Source organism: Crocuta crocuta, unplaced genomic scaffold (genome assembly GCF_008692635.1).
Source record: "Crocuta crocuta isolate KB4526 unplaced genomic scaffold, BGI_CrCroc_1.0 scaffold127, whole genome shotgun sequence".
Lineage (NCBI taxonomy): Eukaryota > Metazoa > Chordata > Mammalia > Carnivora > Hyaenidae > Crocuta > Crocuta crocuta.
In genome coordinates, this window is record NW_027532008.1 from 2,276,641 (window position 1) to 2,298,574 (window position 21,934).

General features: G+C 41.6%; 1 protein-coding gene across 1 annotated transcript; it reads right to left on the reverse strand.

Moving 5' to 3' along the window:
* Positions 1 to 927: 927 nt before the first annotated feature.
* Positions 928 to 21,927, reverse strand: FAM76A (family with sequence similarity 76 member A). The gene is made up of 9 exons (XM_077775775.1): positions 21,751 to 21,927; positions 20,562 to 20,626; positions 16,732 to 16,786; positions 15,842 to 15,994; positions 12,730 to 12,887; positions 10,020 to 10,106; positions 4,685 to 4,820; positions 1,867 to 1,968; positions 928 to 1,126 (listed from the first exon to the last, which is right to left on the reverse strand). The coding sequence occupies exons 1-9, from the start codon at positions 21,829 to 21,831 to the stop codon at positions 1,040 to 1,042; spliced, it is 924 nt and encodes a 307-aa protein (XP_077631901.1). The 5' UTR covers positions 21,832 to 21,927; the 3' UTR covers positions 928 to 1,039.
* Positions 21,928 to 21,934: the final 7 nt, after the last annotated feature.

Genomic DNA, 21,934 nt, shown 5'->3' on the forward strand with positions numbered 1-21,934 from the left:
TGACAATGGCCCAATGGAACGACTGATACAAAGGTATTTTTTTTTCTTTAAAAAGAAGTGGCAGTGTGAGAATTTAAAATCAGTCACATAAAACAATCAAGAAAGGGGTGGGGGAGGGAAATGTCCAGTAAAACCTGGACAACCTTTCTTTCTGCCCTTATTTAAAAAGACAGACTGTTCAAATCGTTGCTACCTCCCCTAAGTATCTCCTTAAACGCTCTTCCAGGAAGTCCTCCAAAAGGCACTTAACTCCACACTGATGCACTGAATTGTCGCACCATAGCAATCAGTTTTTAAGACTCCAAGGTAACCAGAAAAGGTCTTATTCCTTTATTAAAAGGTAGAGAGTAGGGTTTTTTTTTTCTTTAAAGAGGCATCACTTTTACAAGAACAAGAAGCTAGGCTACCATTATTCCTTTATCAAGAAAAAGTTTCTTTTTTTAAAAAATAAATAAAACTCTGGCTATACATAGTACAAAGTTCATACATAATATACCTGGAAAAAAACCCAAGAGTATACCCTGAAGCAAAAGGTTTACTGGAGAGAGAAAGCCTCTTCCATTGTACCAAGTCTTAAGGTGGCAGTTTTCAAAGTTCAAAGGGTGGCAGTGATATGTATGTAATTAATGCCAAACTGTTTGCTCATGGGTACGGCAGGATGCGATGAACCAGAAACAAACAAACAAACAAACACCATTCTGCACTTAACACTAAACAGTGACTCACTCATACACACGCACACACACACGCACACAGAGAGTAGTACCAAAAGAAAGAGAGGCAGGGAGGAGTAGTCAGGGCGGGGTTGGGGGGAGTGAGAGTATAAGACAAGAGCTTGGAACCCCAAACACCCAAGCATGCAGTCATGACACGGCATAAACCAGGTGTTTCCACTCAGCCCGCTGCAATTCCACAAAGAAGGATAACTGTAATAAAATAGAGATTTCTTAAGAAAGCTTGCAATTCACAGAGAACAGCCAGGTCACCAACCCTAACCCAGGAACCCCTCTGCTGTTGGCTGGAGCCTCCTGATGGTCTTTCACGGAGAGGTTATAGCTCCTGACTTCTCAGACTTCTTGCTCTTGGACAAGGCAGCTGCCTGCTTCAGGAGCTCTCGGTTTTTGGCCTGAACAAAAAAATCAGTGTAAGAAGGATATTTTAACAGGACAGAACACGCTTTTTAATGCAGATGTTAAGGCAGATGATGTAAAAGGTCGGGAAGAGAACAAATTCTAAAGGCAGAAAACAACAGAAAGCCCCAGGGCTTGGTTCAGGGGAAGAAAGTATTTGCTGGAGGTTAATCAGCTCACTGCAATCTCCTGGGATCCACTGTTACAAAAGGGTGCTTTATGCAACACAAACAAACGGTGGAGGGCCTTCATGTGCTGGATAAACAGAATTTATAATCCAGACATCTGGAATCACATCTGGCTTATCCAAAAATCAAAACACACATTTATGAATTCCAGTTTCTGAGGGAAAAAGATCAGAGCACACCCAACAATGAAAGAGTAAAAGACAGCTATAAGGTAGATTAAATACGATTTTGTCAATACTTTGAGAACAAAAAAAATCTAAGAGATAAATCACTTAAAATATAATCAGCTAAATACACCAGGGCTATCACATAAAAGACAAGCAAACGGGGCACCTGGGTGGCTCAGTTGGTTAAACATCCAACTTTGATTCAAGTCATGATTTCGTGGTTCATGAGTTCAAGCCCCGTGTCGGGCTCTGTGCTGACAGCTCGGAGCCTGGAGCCTGCTTCAGATGCTGTGTATCCCTCTCTCTCTGCCCCTCCCCTGCTCATGCTCTTGCTCTCTCAAAAATAAACAAACATTAAAACAAACAAATAAGCAGACTCACCTGTAATTGCTCTGTGACCTCTTTGTGGGTCTTCTCCATCTGGTTCATTTTGGCTCTCATCTGAGATTCTTGGTACTGAAAATCAGCCTTCAACTCTGTGATCTGAGGGGGGAGAAAAGGCAGACTGACTGAAGAAATCTCTGTGCAGTGCAATGATTAATGTTCTGGCAGCAAAGAGCTAAATGGCTTCTCGAATTAATGAAATCCAGGGCTCTTCTGAAGAGGCATAACAAAACCAAAGCCAGGGAATTCTGTATCCTATTTATCCTAAAGATTTCTTGAAAATCACACAAAATCCTGACATAGCCATTTCTGATACCACATCATTGACAGGTTTTAAAGATTTTATGCATTTAATAATACATGCCAATAATCCTCCAAATAAATCAGTGATTATAATACAATATGAGTGACTGAGAGAAGCCAGGAGAATAACAGCTATTGCCATTTACTAATTTTTTAACCCTGTTCCAGGTAAACTGTTTGGTATTTTATTTGTACACACACACACACAATTTTTTTTCTTTTCTTTTCTTTTTTTTTTTCTAGTAATCTCTACACCCAAGATGGGGCTTTAACTCACAACCCCGAGATCAAGAGTCGCATGCTCTTCCGAGTCAGCCAGGCGCCCCCTGTTTGATTATACTATTTCATTCAACCTATGATAAGCCTGTGGGGGGCAGTATTATTTTTCCCATTTTATAGATGGAAAAACCATGGCTTAGAAAGGGTTAAATAACATGGCCATGATCATACATGTTAGCAAGAGCCAGAGCTAGAATTCAAACCTCAGGCCTTCTTCTTCTATTGACTGTGCTATTCAAGGAATAGGGAGGAGATATCTAAGTCAGGGATATGATGTGTGAGCTGAGCGTCGAGGGACATGAACTACAGCTGGGACACAAGGTACAGACAAGGACATCCAGGCACAGGAAACTGTACGGGCACAGCCAGAGAGTGCAAGGTAACTGACAGCCTGCTAGAATGACTGAAGAGCAGGGAGAGTGGTAGGAGATGATGCTACAGATAGGCAGGTATGTTGTAGAAGGGCCTGTGTTCCAAGCCAAGGAGTGTGACCTTGATCTTGAAAGTGATGAGAAACAATCTACTATTTGTCTTTGATCCTTTTAAAACCCTAACTTTGCAAAGCAGTGGAAACAAGTATTCACTTTGTCTCTCTTTTGTAAAAACGCTTTTATTATGTGCCATCCTGATGTAGTCTATGAAGAAAATATACTTGAGTCTGTTTTCATAAGACAGTCCTGTTGGAAAGTGCAGAGTATACTGGTCTCGAACTTCCCATAAATCTCCACGTTACTGGCAGAAGAAAGCATAGCCTAGTAGAAAGAATGGTAGAGTCAGAAAGACTTGTCATTTACTTTACTAACTGTGTGATTTGGTATGTCATTTAACATCTTTAGGTCTGTTTCTTCACCTACAAAATGGAAGTTGAAATTAGATGGAAAGAATGCATGTAAATATTTTAACAATATATATGCCTTTGTCAGCCATTCAGAATGAGTCCTAGCACTCCAAACTTGACATAAGAAAACATACAGCCTCAAGGAAAAAAACAAAACTAAGAGAAGGATTGGAACCCTAAGAGGAAAAATATTGGGAGGATACTCTTCATCTACAAAATGATGACAACAGTAATTTCTATCTTAAAGGGCTGTTATGAGGATAAATGGATTAATACACAGAGAGCACTCAGAATAGAATCCAGCACAGACTTAAGTATCCAATAGAAGTTAGTTATTATTGTTATTAATAGATTAAGACAAAAAAGAGATACTCTTTAGGAACCTAAAAATAAGAGGGGCACCTGGCTGGCTTGGCTGGGTGTCCAACTCTTGATTTTGGCTCAGGCAATGACCCCAGGGTCATGGGATCAAGCCCAATCTTGGGCTCCACATTGAGCATGGAGCCTGCTTGGGATTCATTCTCTCTCTCTTTTCCCTCCTCCCTCCCTCTGCTCCTCTCCCCTGCTCTCTATGTCTGTCTTCTCTCTCTAAAAACAAAAAGAAAAAAAGAAAAAGAACCTATAAATAAGAGAAATAGACCTGAATCAGAGGAAGAATGTAAAAAGTTCCCTAAAGGAGGGAGGATGGCTGTTAGACCAGAGTAAGACTTAATTGAGGATGTTAATGTGTTTAAAGAATGGGTCACTCAGGGACTTGTCAGTAATGGAAGCAAACTGATGTAAGAGTCACAGAGGAAGGCCTACCTGACCACTGTCCAGGAAGCAGGGTGACCTGGCCCACATATTTTGAGTATTACTGTCCCACGGACATGGCCATCCCAATAATAGAGATGGAGGGATCAGGTTCTCTTAGCCTGAGAGCATTAAATATTCCAATTACATAACCATGTCCTCTGGTCCCAACTCCGTGCTCATTCGGCACCTTCTGATCACAACTTTCCAAGGCAGCTCGTGCTGAGAAGCGCAGCAGTCAGTTACGCCCTACTGTAACTTAAGGGGAGCACTGCAGTTTTATACATCACCTCTGTAAGCCTGGTAAACGCAAGTCCTCCCTGAGAAGTGAAGCTCCCTCCAAATGCTGAGAAAAAGCAACTTTCTAAACGCACCTGAGCGAGGTAGAGTGAGGATTCTCTCTCGAGGTAATACCAGATCATGAGTCATCTTAGCAGACAGGAAGGCTGTCCCATGATACCCCAACCTTGACACTGGATCTCTCAAAGCATCCGTGGTCAGTACCACATAAATATCTGTTAAATAGAGTCAGCACCATGCCCTGTGGTACCACATGCTTACCCCTGCAACATTCTGGTCTGACAGGCATTAACAGAACTGTACCTTCTTCTCTTTCTCTAAGATCATTTGATCCTTCTGATGCAGCATCTTCTTCAGAGTGGCCACTTCTTCCTTCAGTTGGGCAATGATGACAAAGTGGTCAGTGCCTGGTGAGTCCAGGGCCAGGTCTGGGGAAAAGCTGAGTAGAACAATAGAGGGGGAAAAAATCACAACTTGGAGGGATAAACCTTTTTCTACTTGAGGACACACCAGAGGCCACCTGAGTATAAGCCCCAGAGTAAGGGCAACTACTTGAGTTCCCAGCAGTGAGTACAGTGCCCCACACATGCTGGACTCAGTAACATTTGCTAAACTGCACAGGTAAGGAGATCATCAGATCGTGGTTCTTTATTTCCTGCTCCAAAGCACTGTGTATGGTGCAGCTGTTAAGAAGCTGCTGCATCCCATCCCAGGCGCAGTCAGTCCCTTTTAAAACTTAGAAAAAGATCAAAGTAGTAGGAAGGAAACTGACTTCCCCTACACTGCCACTGGCCTGTTGACTACCACTTCGAATATCAAGAATTCAGTGATAATCAGGAAAGAAACAGGCAGCAACCCCCAGGGTCACACCATAACCTGGGGTTTCAATGAATTCTTCTCAGTAACAGTAGCTGAGCACTTCCTTTTGCTACAGTGCCAGGTGAGCTCTGTCTTTGTTGGAGAGTCTTGTAACCGGGCCCAGTCCCAGGGAACCTGTGAGCCATGGAAGTTGCGTGTATAATTCGTGTCTGCGTAACAATGGGTGGTTTCTAGTGTGAGGATCCATAGCTTTCCCCGGTTGGTCAGAGATGTCTTAGACCCAAATCAAGTTAAGAAATCCCTGCCATGAGAGTCAAGTCCTGCCCTTCTCTAGAGACTTTCCAAAGAAACCTCCTTACCCTTCCCAGGACAACCTTTAAAGTAAAGCACAAACCTTTTTTTCCTAAGCAGTCATTGGCATATTGGTTCGCGACTCCCTAGATCAATATGGCAACAGCTTTAGTTCATCTTGAACTATAGCTAATAACCAGACCAGCATTTCCCTACATGGATAGACATTCCAAATAGCAAGTGGAATCACTGGACAGCCTCATAGCTACCAAGTCACAACATTTCTATGGCTAGAAGACACGGTCCATTGATAAGAATATTCTCTCTTGGTCGACATGAGGCATATAAGAAGAATGTCAGAAGAATGGACCAATGCTTTCATAACTGACGAATATGCAGAATTACTGGGTGACAAAAAGTAAAAGCAATATATTAAAACAAGGTATGCAGGAGAAAATGCTGAAAGGACCCCATCAAAGCCTATACCAGTTTTAACCTCTGAGGGACTGTCATCCCTCAATCCAAAAGAATCTCTTTAAACCCATAACTAGAGTAACAAATGAAACAGTGTAATAGGCTAGTATAAACCCTGAGCTCCCCAGAGCTTCTAATGCTATGCTCCACCTGTTTCTCAAGAGAGGATTGTTCCCATACCAGTACATTGACAACAAAACCAGTCATTTCTGTCCTGTTAGGGCCTGACCTTTCTAACTCTCTAAATTCTGACTAATAAGAATCACTGGAAATCAAATGAAAACAGATGGTTAGGTTAGCAAGGCAGAAAATCAGATCCAGTCTCTTTCCACATATCTCCAATGAAAGGGTAAAGCCACAAAAGTAAGTTTAATCTTTCAGGAATATTTCAAATGTAGAATAAAATAAAACTATGAGGAGGGGCACCTGGCTGGCTGGCTGAATTGGTGGAGCATGTGACCCTTGTTCTCGGGGTTGTAAATTTGTGCCCCACATTGGGTGCAGAGATTACTTAAAAAATAAAATCTTAAAAAAACCCTATGAATAAAGGAAAGAAATGTCCTTTAGAAACAACCAACAAGGTATACCTGGGGATACCCACTGTTGAGAGTGTTTTTTAATTGCCAGTGGAATCAACAAAAAGTAGCTGGTGCATTTTCTCAGGGAAGAAAAGCTAGAAATGAACTCAGATCTTTCTCAATTTGAAAAGTTCTTGCTATGAACCACCTGGGTAACTGAGTCAGTTAAGTATCTGACTCTTGATCCTGGCTCAGGTCAAGGTCTTCGAGTTAGAGGGGAACCTGGGTGGCTCAGTCAGTTAAGCATCTGACTGTGACTCAGGTCATGATCTCACGGTTTGTGGGTTCAAGTCCCATGTCAGGCTCTGTGCCTACAGCTCAGATCCTGGAGCCTGTTTCAGATTCTGTGTGTGTGTGTCTCTCTCTCTGCCCCTCCCCTGCTTCTTCCCTGCCCCTGTCCTTCAAAAATAAACATTAAAGGGGCGCCTGGGTGGCTCAGTCGGTTAAGCATCCAACTTCGGCTCAGGTCATGATCTCACAGTTCATGGGTTCGAGCACCGCGTCAGGCTCTGTGCTGACAGCTCAGAGCCTGGAGCCTGCTTCTAATTCTGTGTCTCCCTCTCTCTCTGACCCTCCCCTGCTCACGCTGCCTCTCTCTCTCTGAGGTAAATCAAACATTAAAAAATAAATAAATAAACATTAAATTTTTTTTTTTTTAAATCTTACAATTTGTGAGACAGAGCCCTATGTCAGGGTCTGTACTGACAGTGTGGAGCCTGCTTGGGATTCTCTCTCTCTCTCTCTCTCTGCCTCCCCGCATATGTGCACTCTCTCTCTCAAAACAAATACATAAACTTAAAAAAAGTTTTTGCTATGATTTCAGCAAACTAGAAAATATGAGAATGAGGCTGTGAATTTTGTGGGATCCAAAAAAAAAAAAGACCTAGGCATTTAAAGTTTTTTTTTTCAGTTTATATATTTATTTTGAGAGAGAAAGCATGCGCCCACACAAGTGGGGGAGGGACAGAGAGGCAGGTAAAGAGAGAGAATCCCAAGCAGACTCCACACTGTCAGCACAGAGCACAATGTGGGTCTCAAATCCATGAGCTGTGAGATCATGACCTGAGCCAAAGTCAGCCGCTTAACCGACTGACCCACTCAGGTGCCCCCAGAGGCATTTTAGAAGTATAAAACTATTTGAGAAAAGGTTTCATAAAAAACCTAAAGAGATGCATTCTCTCCGTACAATATGGAAGGCTAACGGAGAAAGATAAAGAGGAGTAAAAAATCAAATATGCCTCAACGTTTAAAAACTAAGAGTGGAGAATGCGGTAGAAATGAAAGGAAAATGGAAAGCTGTTAGAGAGCAGCGTGCAGAAGAGGAAATGATGAAAACACAGGAGCTTACAGAGATATTTTCAAAGTGGGGCCAGGAAAGGGGGCTGCGATCACCTGAAAGCTGAGAGGCGGCTACAATAGATAGTTCAGAAACAAGACTGGTAACCTTTAGTACAGAACTGAATTCAAGATAGATATTCAGTGGGAAAAAAAAAAAGAAATGGACAAAAGGGCCATCAAAAAAAGTTGGTCAGAATGTTCTCAAAGTGAGGGAAAAGGAAGAAAAAACTCCACAAAAGTAAAAAGAAAATGGAAAATGTAATTTAACTTCTGCTATGAACTTTTAAAAGAAATACAAACAAGTGGAATCGATAGTTAAGACTGCTAATGCAGGAACATTCAAATGGAACTGGTATGTGTATGAAAATAATTTTTGTAGAAGCAGAAAAGTTTTCCAAATTTTCAAGTTATTAGGGTAAGTTATTTTAACAAACTGGTATCTACATTTCAAGAAAAAAAAAAAGATCTTTTAGATGTTTTCCAGATGAGACTGTTAAAGACCACGTTAAGGATCAGCATTTCCTACTTGAGGAAAACAATCATTGCTGGTGACTGGATGCAAAAAACTACTCCCAACAGGGGCACCTGGGTGGTTCAGTTGGGTAAGCATCTGGCTCTTGATTCCCAGGTCATGATTCCCAGTCATGGGACTGAGCCCCGTGTCAGGCTCTGTGCTGACAGGGAGGAGCCTGCTTAGGATTCTCTCTCTCACTCTCTCTCTGCTCCTCCCCAACTCATGCTCTCTCTCCCAAAATAAACAAATAAATATTTTTTTAAAAATCACTCTGAACAGAAAACTTTAAAGTTTTTAGTTTTGTATGTCCAGAGCAATGGACAGCAAGAATAATGGCAGTATCTTAAGAACAAATAATCTGAAAGAAGGTAAGTTTTAAGGACTGGCTGGTTAAACTAAGTTTATGAATGAGCTTTTCCCAGGTCATTCAAATACAGGCTGGGTCATAAGTGAGCACAAAACAGAAACGATGAATCTGAAGACTGTGAGTCTTGGCTTGGACCTTTATAAAGGCAGGGAACTCAGAAAGGTTCACTCCTTGCCATGGTTTTTATAGGATCGGGCACGCTGGTAGGGGTGGTGGAGCAATCTTCACAATGGTCAGAGTATCTGCTCAAAGACCAGTGAACCCGATGATCTCTACGGTTCCTTCCTCCATAATTTGAACATCTAAGTTAAACATTTCCAGAAGGCTCAATTTAAGAAGCATAAAATCAATGATACTAGTTGATAGAAGGTACCTTGTAGAATCTGAAATCAAGCTAATAAAAAAAGTAACAGGAAAGAAGAAACTCCATTGATGCTCTGTGCTCCCCTAAATGAAATTCGGCCCTAGTAAGCCTATATGCTAGCCTACTCCCATACCCACCACTGCCTGGGAGGGAGAACTGACACTGGGAGTTTTCAGAATGGAAAGGGTTCCAAGGATTTGGAGGAAGAGTATGTCAGTGTCTCACTTCAGGATGCCCGGGTCTGGAGAAACAGGAAAATGGTCGGCCCCAAGGCTCAGCCGGAAGCAGCCACTGCACCAACACAGACGGGGCACTCTGGATATTAAGACAAAGCACTGGCAAGAGGAAGCATCGGTCAGATGGAGAGAGGAAAGCCAGGAATAAATACATGTGTTTAGACAGGCTTAAAATGAAGTAAAAATATTTAAGTGCATCTCATTCTCTGCTGATTCAGTATCTGCGGTGGGCTTTCTGCACACTACTTAGGAAGCATGAATTGGACTGAGAAGACTGTCTTAACTCCCAACTTGTCTCTACTCCACATCTCAGTACCAACTCTTGCCCCGCATGGAGGTCACAGGCACAGGACACAGTGAAAAGCACATAGCTCCTGACTTCCTAGAATTAGTGTGGGAGAGTTATATGTGGACTGCAGAATTCAGTTGCTATTAAGTCCAGTTACCTGTAATTGTCTTTTAACGAAAAGATTAGAGTTATAAACAAATAGCAGCACTGCTTATTCATAAGACATTAAGTGGCTAATGGAGTGACCCTCAGAGGCTCAGTAACAACCCTAGACTAGGTCCAAGGCACACCCTGGAATGTATTCCAGTCTCAGGAACCGTATATGCAGTCACTCAAATGGAAGCATGCCCACATACCAATTGGCTTACCTGTCTCCATTGGTCGTGATTGACTCAAACTTGGATTTTTTCTTTGGGATTTCATTTTGAATTGAAGATGTAGAAAGTGTTTTCTGGCTTTTAATGGCAAAAACAGAGAAACACACATTAGAAATCATAGATTTATAAAACATCACAACAAAAGTTTGCCAAACAGGACCAATGTAATATCACAACTCTTCCACGCGAGAGCTAATGATTCTTGATTATTAAATCCCAACAAGGTGTTGATTTCATAGATCCTGGATGCATGGGTAGCTCCCTTCCATAGGCCCCCAAAATTCTTAGCTTTAATTAAATATTACCTGCTTTATTGACAACTATGGGAACAGAGTCAATAAAATTTTAATAACAAGTGGGGTGCCTGGATGGCTCAGTCGTTTAAGTGTCAGACTTTAGCTCAGGTCATGATCTCATGGTTTGTGAGTTTGAGCCCCATGTCAGGCTCTGTGCTGACAGCTCAGACCCTGAAGCCTGTCTCAGATTCAACGTGTCTCCCTCTCTCTCTCTGCTCCTCCCCTGCTCATGCTCTGTCTCTCAAAAATAAACAAACATAAAAAACTTTTTTTAAATTTTTTAAAAAGAAGTAAAATCTACCTTACAATTTAAAAAGTACATTTAATGTTTCATTCGCATCTTCCAAGTCTGTGAGGTATATATGAGGCACTATTTCTACTCTGCAGAAACTCAGGCTCAAGTTTAACTGACCTACCCAAGGATATATAGCCAGTCAATAGTGAAGCTAGGACTAGATACCAGGTTGAACTCCGGGTCCAGTTCTTCAGTACAGTTCTGTGAATCTACTGATATGTGAATCCCACAAATCACTAAAAATCAGTTACAGACTCAATGAGTTCACCCTCAAGTAAGACCCTTTCTTACCTGACCTCTTTAATATTTGATACCACTGCCATCCTTCCCCCCTTCCAACTTTATTGAGAAATAATTGACAAACCATATACACATAAGGTGTACAATGTATCAGTTTGATATAGATATGTTATGAAATGATCACCAAGATTAAGGTAATTAACACATCCATCACCTCACATAGCTAACTTTTTTTTTATGGCAAGGATGTTTAAAATCTACTCTCAGCAATTTTCAAGTATATAATATCATATTAAGAAGAGCCACTCTGCTGTAGATCAGATCCTCAGAACTTACTCTTCTTATAACTGAAAGTTTATACCCTTTGACCTAAATTTCAGTTCCTCCTTCCCCAGCCCCTGACAACCACCATTCTAGTCTCTTTCTATGAAATTGGCTTTTTAAAAAGATTCCTCACCTGACGTGGGACTCAAACTTACAGACTGTGAGATCATGCCCTGAGCTGAAGTCAGATGCTTAACCAATTGAGCCACCAAGGCCCCCACTGAATCTGCCTCTTTGATCTCTGGTGCTAAGGCCTCAGTTGAGATTCTGATATTAATATCTCTTATTGTGGTCTCTTACAAAACAGTTCTTAACTAGCCTCCAGTCTCTTTTTCTTCCAATGTTTTCTCCACAATAATCAGGGTAAATTTTTTTTTACTGGCTCCAGGGTCAGGTTCACACTCCTTAACATTTTTAGAATCCATTCCTCTCTCATTCCCTGACTCCCAAACATAAGCGTCAGCCACATAAAAGGACCTGTCAACTCCTCAGGGCCGTGTGGTCTCATGCCCTCTCTATTTCTCTGCACATGCTACCCCCTCAGCCTAGGAAGCTTCTGCCCATCCCCGATCTGATGATTCCAACTCATCCGAAAATCCAGCCCCAACCCCAGCTCTTCTCTGAGCCTCTCTTGCCTGGCCCCCCAAGGCAGTTAATTACTACTCCCTCTCTTGTCTGCATCTTGATGTTTCTACTGTGGTGCTCATCAAATTATAATGCAATCATCTGATTACAGGTCTGTCTCCCTATCAGCCTATATACTCTTGGTGAGCAGCATGATTCTTTTATTCATCTCTGCCTTCCTAGCAGAGTCACTGGCCCATGAGAGTACTTAATAATGTTTGCTTAATGAACAAACAACATCATAATGGTAACAATAGCAAACAGTAACTAAAATATATTGAATGCTTCCTATATGCCAATTATAAAACAAATCACTATTCATGCGCTATATAATTTATCTCCACAACTATTCCATGAGGTAATGTTATTATTTCCCTATTTTAAAGATGAACAAGCTTGCCCAAGATCCCACACAGAGAACCTGGCAGAGTCAGGATTCAATCCAAAGCCAGAACTCTTAACACCACTACAGATACTCTGAAAGGAAGCTTCAGACAACAGTGAAAGGCCATCTTTTTTGACTGGATCCCACCAGGACAAACCTAGAACACCTCTCAACCTCCTGGCCAACTATGCATTAAAAAAAAGCTGCAACCTTGAGAAAGTGACATGCCCAGTCTTCTAAGGAAAAAACTCACCCCAAGGGTGAGGAGAGTATTACAGTGAAAGCAGAACAAGTTCCACAAACTTTCCAGACACAAGACGAACCAACTCAGGAAATCCTAATACCTTACAGAAATCTCTCTGGCACTTGGAAGATACACGAACTGTGAAATGCGACAAAGGAGATTCCTTCTAAGGCTAGTAACGAGAGAGAAAAGAATAGGAAAATTTATATCAAATGGTGTCTTCCATGGCTAACTTATGTAAACCTTCTGACCAATCAGTACCTCCAGTCCTAGCTCATTCATCTTGGGGTTACCTGTTATAATGGCCGCCACCACCCAGTCGACTATACTGTTCCTTCTCTTGGTGGCTGGCACGGGAAGAGCTGCTCAGGTGTCTCCTCTGCTCTTTGGTCTTCTGAAGGACCCGTTTGTACGACAGCGTGCACAGCCAGCACAGCAGTTTCCCATCTACCTGAAAGACAAGGAGACAAAGATGAAGAAGAGAGAATGTAGTACACGGGTACTACAGACTACAGGTACCGGGAGCTCGGACCCCTGGGTTAAGTCCCAATTCGGCCATTTATGACGTATGGGAACTTAGGCTGGTCCTCAACCTCAATTAAACCTCCCTGTGTCTTTGTGAAGCAGCTACTGCGCCTCCCCCTGGAAAGGTGATGAAATTGATGCGTAAGAAGAGTAAGTAACTTGTCCAGGATTGTCCATCTGGCCCAGGTAAGGGGGACTGCAAAGCTTATACTCCAGCTACCTCGTGACTCCTAATTCAGCTTCTCCAGTATCTTGATTCAGGGAAAAGGTGCTCAGGTTGGCAGGCAGGAGTATTCTGGTCACTGGAGAGTTATATCCACCCACTATAAACTAATGAATTTGTTCATAAGAGTCAGCTCTCATGAGCCTAAGCATCTCTGAAAAGTACCTCTGGACACCTCTGCAAAAGTTACTGTACTGCATTCCTTCATTAAAAAAATATTTACTGAAGAGAAGAGATTGATAGTTGCCAGAGGTGGGGTCTGGGGGGTAGGTGAAATGGGTGAAAGTAGTCAAAAGATATAAACTTCTAGTTAAAGAATAAAGTCATGGGGATGTAATGTACAGTATGGTGACTATAGTTAGTAACACTGTATTGCATATTTGAAAGTTGCTAAGAGAGTAGATCTTAAAAGTTCTCATCACAAGAAAAAAAAAAAATCCTTAACTGTATGTGGTGATGGATATTTACTGGACTTAGTGTGGTGATCACTTTCCAGTATACACATATATCAAATCATTATGCTGCGCATATGAAATTGATATGTGTTGATTCTATCTCAATTTAAAATATATATAATCACTTCAGTTTTTAAAATTAATTCATTGGGGCGCCTGGGTGGCTTAGTCGGTTAGGCATCCGACTTTCGCTTAGGTCATGATCTTGTGGTTCGTGGGTTCGAGCCCCGCGTCGGGCTCTGTGCTGACAGCTAGCTCAGAGCCTGGAGCCTGTTTCAGTCTGTGACTCCCTCTCTCTCTGACCCTCCCCTGCTCATGCTGTCTCTCTCTCCTAGAAATAAATAAAACATTAAAAAAAATTTTCTTTTTTAAATAAAATTAATTCATTAATTCTTTATTTATTTGAGAGAGAGAGAGAGAGAGAGAGAGAGAGAATTCCACACAGGCTCCACACTGTCAGTCCAGAGCCCAAAGCAGGGCTCAAGCTCACCTGGCCATGGAGCTTGAACTCATGAACTATGAGATCATGAAATCATGACCTGAGCCAAAGTCAGATGCTTAACCAACTGAGTAACCCAGGTGCCCCACTTCACTCACTTTTTAAAAAGTAGAAAATGAGGGGCGCCTGGGTGGCTTAGTCGGTTAAGCATCCGACTTTCACTTAGGTCATGATCTCGTGGTTCGTGGGTTCGAGCCCCGCGTCGGGCTCTGTGCTGACTGCCAGCTCAGAGCCTGGAGCCTGTTTCAGAGTCTGTAACTCCCTCTCTCTCTGACCCTCCCCTGCTCACGCTGTCTCTCTCTCTCCTAGAAATAAATAAAACAAAACAAAACAAAACAAAACAAAAAGTAGAAAATGAGAAGCATAATTTTTCTCAATAAAAAACAGTAAGCTGGAGAGATATTTCAGATTAATATTTTGGCCGTGTCAGGTAAGACAACTAAAAGGGAGAGGAAATAGTTCTCAATAAAGCATGACTCTTATCAAAACAAGTAAACATATACATACGTGTGTGTGTGTGTGTGTGTGTGTGTGTGTGTGTGTGTATACATATATGTATGTTTGCTTGTTTTGGGCACTTCCTATGTTCCGGGCCACTGGAAATGTGGCAGAGAACAAGATAGACAAAGAGCCCGTGTTCTAGTGAAGGTGGACAAACACATAAGCAAACAAACAAGATAATTTCTCACAACGTTACATGCTGTGAAGACAACAAAACAGGGGTGAGTGAGTTAATAAAAGGTCTCTGTGAGGAAGCAGCATCTGCGCATGAGGAATCAGCTAAGACTGAAAGGTGTTATCAGGCAAAATGACAGCCAGTGCACAGGTAGGAATGAAACCGGCACATGTGAAGGGCTGAAAGGTGGCCAGTGTGACTGAAACAAGGTGACGGGTGGGAGGTGTAATGTCAGGACAGACTGAGAGGCAGGTACAGGCCATGTAGGCCATGGAAGGTGTTTGAGTATTGGTCAAAGTGCAGCTGGAAGCCACTGGAGGGTTTTAAACAGAACAAATCTAAACCATTTTTATTCTACCAAGGTACCATCACTCTACATAGAGCTGCTCTCTATGTCATCTTGGGATGTTAACTTCAACAGATAGAAACACTTAAAAAAGAGTCAGATACGACTGTATCTTAAGTCACAATCTCTCCCTTCTTTACAGAGTTCTATAGAATTTTGCCAGTCATCACCTCACTTATACAGGGCACAGATCACTGTTAATTAAGATTCTCATGAAATACTAACTCATGCAATATTAGAACATAATGGTCTAGGGGGCACCTGGCTGGCTCAGCCAGAACATGGGACTCTCGAGCTCAGGGTCAGGAGGTTAAGCCCCACGTTGGGTTTATTTTTACTTAAAAAAAAAAAACATAAAAAAATGTATACACATATACATTTTTTTTTTTAAAAGAATATAATGGTCCACATTTGGTCAATGAAGAAAACAAAGGCCAAAAAAATCTTCAGGGTCAAGAACAACTAGGACAGGAACTGAGAATTCGTTTCTTTGTTGTATTTTTTTTTTTTTAAGTCATTTCTACACCCAACATGGGGCCCAAATCCACAACCCCGAGATCCAGAGTCACATGCTCTATTGACTGAGCCAGCCAGCCACCCACTGTAATGTCTTTTTGACACAATTGACCAAACTTGATTTCTCAGAAAGAAAAAAAAGTCAACAGAAACACAGAGATTTACCTTCTTTCTATCATCCTTCCTGTCAAATGCACACTGCTGCTTACACTGTTCACATGAATAGGGTGGTCCGTACTTCTTCTCTGAATTTGTGCAGCGCTGGCATTTGTTGCCAATAAATGCTGCAATTATGTTGCAATACTGACAAGGTTTGGGCTTAAAAAGAGAGGGAAAAAAAAACCAGGGTCAGCTAAGTATATTATAAAATACCAGTGCATTTTTTAAAGCAATAATTCCTATAATACAGTTCGTCGGTATCGTAAAAATGTATTCCCCACTTCATAAATTCCCTCCTACGCTGATCAAATGAAGCCCAAGTCCTAACACTATGTAAAGTGTTTTTCTGCATAGGACGATTGATTTTAAAACAAATAAATTAACAAAAAGGAAAAGCCCATTAGTGTACATGCTGGAACTTCTGCAAGAAATTCAATAGAAACAGCTCTTTGAAGAGACCAGTAAGTGCTTCCAAATTTCTGAAAAGGCCTCTCTGCCATTATCACTGTATAAACAGGCTGGGAGAATGCCTGCAAGGACACAGCATAGAACCCTAACACTGAGAGACCGAAAAAAAAAAAAATCATCAAATGAACAGTCAACTGCTACTTAACACATAGTAGGATTCGTCTTTCCCTTCCTCTTTCCATACTGGTTAGTGAAGCTCTCAAGGAAAACTATAACGACAATCCTGCTGCCATCATGGCTATAAACACAGAGCTTTTCAAGAAGTATTAACTAAGACTGAAAGCTCAAATGCTAGATAAACTTTTCTAAGAAGTATTTACACATAAGATGTTCTAATAAAAATACGGTAATTGTATTAACCATCCACAGAATGTAAGATTCCAAGAGACCCGGGTACTCACTGTTAGGTACAGAGAAACTCTACCTACCGTTCCATATAACTGCACATTCTGAGCACACTTCTTGCATATTGTATTGGTTTTACTGTTAGGAAAAAAGAAACACGGTGCTTTTATAAGAAAAAGGTTGCTTCACTTACAGTATCTGAAAAACGATTCATACCTAAGCCCACAGGGTTTGCTCATTGCTAAGTGTCAAGGCGATATTTGGTCTGGACACTTGGTTAACTGAAGGCTGGGTATTTGGCCAATAATTCTTTTATTTATTAATTATTGTATGGTTATTAATTTTATGAGCTCAGATAAAATGAGGTTTTGGTTAAAGTGGAGAGTGAGTTAATTCTGAGTATCACATTTCTAAGTATCACTAAACAAAGTTAACAAATGTGGACAGGACCCTCAAAAGAATATTATGTTAGACCAAAATGGACTAGCAGTAATTCTCAATTTAGATGAACATGTGAGAAACTTGAGATGAGGAATAAAGTATATGTGTTTGGGATACAAACTCAGAGATTCTATTCATGTTGACTTTACTCTGTCTACACCCTCCTCTGTAACTAAAAGCACATGAAAATCCGAGATGTGAGGAAATGGATGCTATAATCAAATATTTTGTCAATATTTCCAATTTCTCTAAGAACCAATCACGGACAAAAATAAAAGTGTCTTCTGTCTTGTGAAGGTCCAGAGACCTATATCATCTAAATAATCTGAACTGATAAACTGCCTTGGGGGGAAAAATCATCTTCAAATAAAGTCTAATTGTTCACAAAGGGAGGTACAAACAAATGCTTAATGTGCAAGAAGAGTTTAAACAATATTCTGGGGCTGAAAATAAAGTCACACAAAAATACAGTGTATTAGCTATTTTGTGATTATTTTTCCCATAAAGTCCTATAAAAGTGACCATAAAGTTAAAACAAAGAAAGACCTTAAAGTAGAAAACATTTAAATTAAAATGAAATATTCAAATAAAATATTTTCCGGGGCGATTTTCTGCCATTTTAAAGAGGCAGTACAAGATGTGAGGTGCACTGAAAGAAACCTCTAGAAAGAGGATTCACATCGGTGATTCTAGGATGTTGAGCATTTTTGTTTATATTTAGATTTATTACCAAAGAAGGAGGATTTATATGTCTCAATATATACAAATGTTCCTGACATCTTAGAAATAGAAAACATACAAAGAAAAGTTATTTTGGACCGCATGGGTGGCTCAGTCTGGCTCCTGATTTCGCAGTTTCTTGAGTTCGAACCCCATGTCGGGCTCTGCACACTGACTGAGCCAGAGCCTGCTTTGGATTCTCTCCCTCCCTCTCTTTGTCCTTCCTCAACTTGTTCTCTCTCTCTCAAAATAAATAAATAAGCTTAAAAAAAAAAAACTATTCCTATGCTCCATCTTGAATCATTTTTTTTAAGATTTTTTTTTTTAAAATTTTTAATGTTTTACTTATTTCTGAGAGAGAGAGAGAGACAGCGTAAGCAGGGGAGGGTCAGAGAGAGAGGGAGACACAGAATCTGAAGCAGGGTCCAGGCTCTGAGCTGTCAGCACCGAGCCCGAAGCGGGGCTCAAACCCACGAACCATGAGATCATGACCTGAGCCGAAGTCGGATACTTAACCGATTGAGTCACCTAGGCACCCCTAAGATTTTATTTTTCTAAGTAATCTCTACACCCAATCTGGGACTCAAACTTACAACCCCGGGATCAAAAGTTGCATGCTCCAACAACTGCACCAGCCAGGTGCCTCCATCTTTAATCAATTTTTACGTACAGTGTAAATTAAGGGTCCAACTTCATATCTCACCCTACACCCAAAAATTAATTCAAGGTGGATCACAGACCCAAATATAAAAGGTAAAACATAAAGCTTCTAGATTATGTTTTATGTTTCCATTTCTATGAAGGGCTAAAACAGGTAAAACTGCTCTATGGTGGAAAAAAAAATCAGCACAGTAGTTGTACGGGGGAAGCAAGAAGGGTAGAGACTGAGTGGGATGAAGGATGAGAGGACTCTCTGGGGTGATGGGAATGTTCTATATTTTGAAAGGGCTGATGGGGCGCCTGAGTGGCTCAGTTGGTTAAGCGTCCGACTTCAGCTCAGGTCTTGATCTTATGTCTCGTGGGTTCAAGCCCCACGTCAGGCTCTGTGCTGACAGCTAGCTCAGTGCCTGGAGCCTGTTTCAGATTCTGTATCTCCCTCTCTCTCTGACCCTCCCCGGCTCACGCTGTCTCTCTCTCTCTCAGAAATAAATAAAAAACATTAAAAAAAATCTTAAAAAAATAAAAAAGAAAGGGTTGAGGGTTATAGATATATGCTGTTTGCAAAACTCATCGAACGATGTACTTAAGATTTGAGCATTTCACTGTGCGCAAATTTTACCTCTAAAAAAATAAAGGACCGTAAACAAAATATCAAGCTTTGTTAACAAAATGCATGCTTAAGTGTTCAGGACCAAGTATACTGATGTCCACAACTTTAAAATGAATCGTAAATAAGATGGATTAACACCATCTTATAAGGGGCACCTGGGTGGTCCAATTGGTTGAGCACCCAACTCTTGATTTCAGCTCAGGTCACAAACCCAGGGTCTTGGGATCAAGCCCTGCATAGGGCTCCGCACTGCACGTACAGTCTACTTGGAATTCTCTCTCTCTCTCTTTCTCCCTCTGCCCTCCCCCCTGCTCACTCTCTCTCTCTAAAATTTAAAAAAAAAAATTGATGGATAGATGCAAATACAGTAAATGTAAATTGTAGAATTGAAGTGGTAGGTATATGAGTGTTCACTGTTAAATTCTTTCAACTTTTTCTGGTTTGAAAACATCCATAATAAAATGTTGGGGAAAATGTTGTCCTAGAATTGAAATAAGGCTGATTAAAATTGGGTTTCCAGGTCTATGTGTGAGCTAGCAAATAGACCCCACCCTGCTTTAAGGAACTATGATCTACAGGTACAGTCCCACAGAACTTAACTATACCAATAAATGACTTTGCTGCTATTGAAAACCAACAAACTACTCTGCTGCTGTTAAAAAGTCTCCCGGGCGCCTGGGTGGCTCAGTCGGTTGAGCATCCGACTTCAGCTCAGGTCATGATCTCACAGTTCGTGTGTTCGAGCCCCGCGTCAGGCTCTGTGCTGACAGCCAGCTCAAAGCCTGGAGCCTGCTTAAGATTCTGTGTCTTCCTCTCTCTCTGACCTTCCCTGCTCATGCTGTCTCTCTCTCTCTCTCTCTCAGAAATAAATAAAACATTAAAAAACTTAAAAAAAAAAAAAAGTCTCCCAAAGATGTGTGCTCACTTACACCTAGATGTTTTTCACATTTTTAAAAATGAGATTTACATAAGGCAAGTAAATTTCAAATGTGGCTAAGGCTAACAAACCCTTTATCAGAATAGTCATATTTCCAAAAGTCTCTTCTTTTGGCTTAGAAATTCTTCAAGCTTTGAACGTAAGCATTCTGAAACATAAGGCTCATGTTTTACTGTTGTGGTTTCTTAGTGTCATAAAGATCATAACCACGATATAAAATGGTCAAGGATCTAAAAACTAACTCTAAAAATTTAAGCTAGGGGCACCTGTTTGGCTCAGTCAGTGGAGCGTGCGACTCAATCTTGGGGTTGAGAGTTCGAGCCCCTGTTGGGTGTAGAGATTATTTTTAAAAAGTCATTAAAAAAATTTAAGCAGTCAATGGATAACTAGGGAACAAGATGCTTTTTATATGCGTCAATGTGTTACAATAAAAAGCCCTGCAGAATCTGTGTATAATGCAATCAATTACAGATCTGTACAATGAAAAGCAACTAATTAAGAGGAAAAAGCCTATTAACATCTTTCATGGTCAACAGAAACTGTACCTCTCCTGCTGGTACTCAGTCCTACAGTAGGTGCACTTCACAACAGGGTGTGCAATCCGACATTCCTGAAATGAAATGAGGATATAATTTTAAAAGGCAGTCAGAAATGGAAATAGCCTTTAGTAGGAGGTAGAAGACCTGGGTACTATTTCCAGCATAGCCGCTGTGCTTGAGTGAGTCACTTGAACTTTCTGGGCCTTAGTTTTCTCTTCTGTAATATTGGCATCACTGCCCTGCATTGATGTGGAAGTTAAGAAAGAATTTACATGGAATTAGTCATAAATTGTAAGACAAAAGTATGCTTGAATAAGTCTCAGACTGGGAATCAGAAGCCCTGGATTCTAGTTCCTGTTCTGCCACTCCCACTGTTTGATTTTTGACCAGGTCCACTTGTGAAATGAAATGCTAAATTAAAATCGTTATTGCTGACCTATATGAAACTTCCTTAAAATCAGCATATATATTTCAAATGCATATATATTTTTATTTATATAAAGACCCTCCAAAAAAGGCACCCAAACATTTGAGTTCTCTCCTACCCGGTAAATAGAGTGACAAAGTCATGGCCATTTGAGGCAACGGTGACATGAGTTACCCATACCAGAGACAAACTCTGGATTAGCTGAGAATATCTCAAATCACTCGCAGGACGGCTTCGTGACTTTTAACTGTCACCTCACAGCACTTCTATTAATTTAAATAGGCAAAGCAGGATGAAAGCAACTCAAATTAAAGAAAAAAAAAAAAAGAACTTGGACCTTCAAGGGTAAAAACTGAATAGTAGCTGATTAGGACCAGGACCGAAGGTCACCAACTGTATGCTGAAAAATTATTTTACTTCGTGCGCTTAATTTTGGGGCTTTTCTATAAAGCCTCGCTACCTCCGTCTCTGAAACTGGCCGTAAAGTGCCCGTGAGGCGCCCGAGTTGGAGACTCTCGTCCTAGGCAGCACCCAACTCTGGAGTTCAGTCCCAGGCGAGGCAAGGTCCCTCGGTGTGCAACCAGCGGCAGGGAAGCCAGCCCGGGAGGGAGGGATCTCGGTTCGGCTGGTCCGGGTCAAGCAGGGGACCCGCTGACCTCTCCCCAGACTTCACGGGGTCCGAGAACAATCCCTCGCGGTTGCTAAGCACCCGGACACGCCGCCCGCGGGGGCCGCCCGCCCGGGNGGCCGCCGCCCCAGCCCGCGCACCTTGCACAGCTGCTGCCCCTGAGACAGCGCCTCGAAGGGGAAGCGCTGGTGGCACTTGGTGCAGGCGTAGAGCGCCGCCATGTCCGGCCCGGGCCGTGCTCAGCGCCCAGCCGGCCGGCTCGCCGCTTTATCTGACAGTCTAAGGGATAAGCTGGCGGCGGCGGCGGCAGCAAGCTGCGGGCTG

What these genes read in the sequence shown, in the direction of transcription:
- FAM76A (XM_077775775.1), bottom strand. Translation starts at nt 21,831, where the DNA reads ATGGCGGCGCTCTACGCCTGCACCAAGTGCCACCAGCGCTTCCCCTTC. An exon ending in ACTGAGTACCAGCAGGAGAG is followed by an intron (nt 16,787 to 20,561) that starts GTACAGTTTCTG and finishes TTTTCCTAACAG; the next exon opens with TAAAACCAATACAATATGCA. An exon ending in AGGTCACAGAGCAATTACAG is followed by an intron (nt 1,127 to 1,866) that starts GTGAGTCTGCTT and finishes TTTTTTGTTCAG; the next exon opens with GCCAAAAACCGAGAGCTCCT.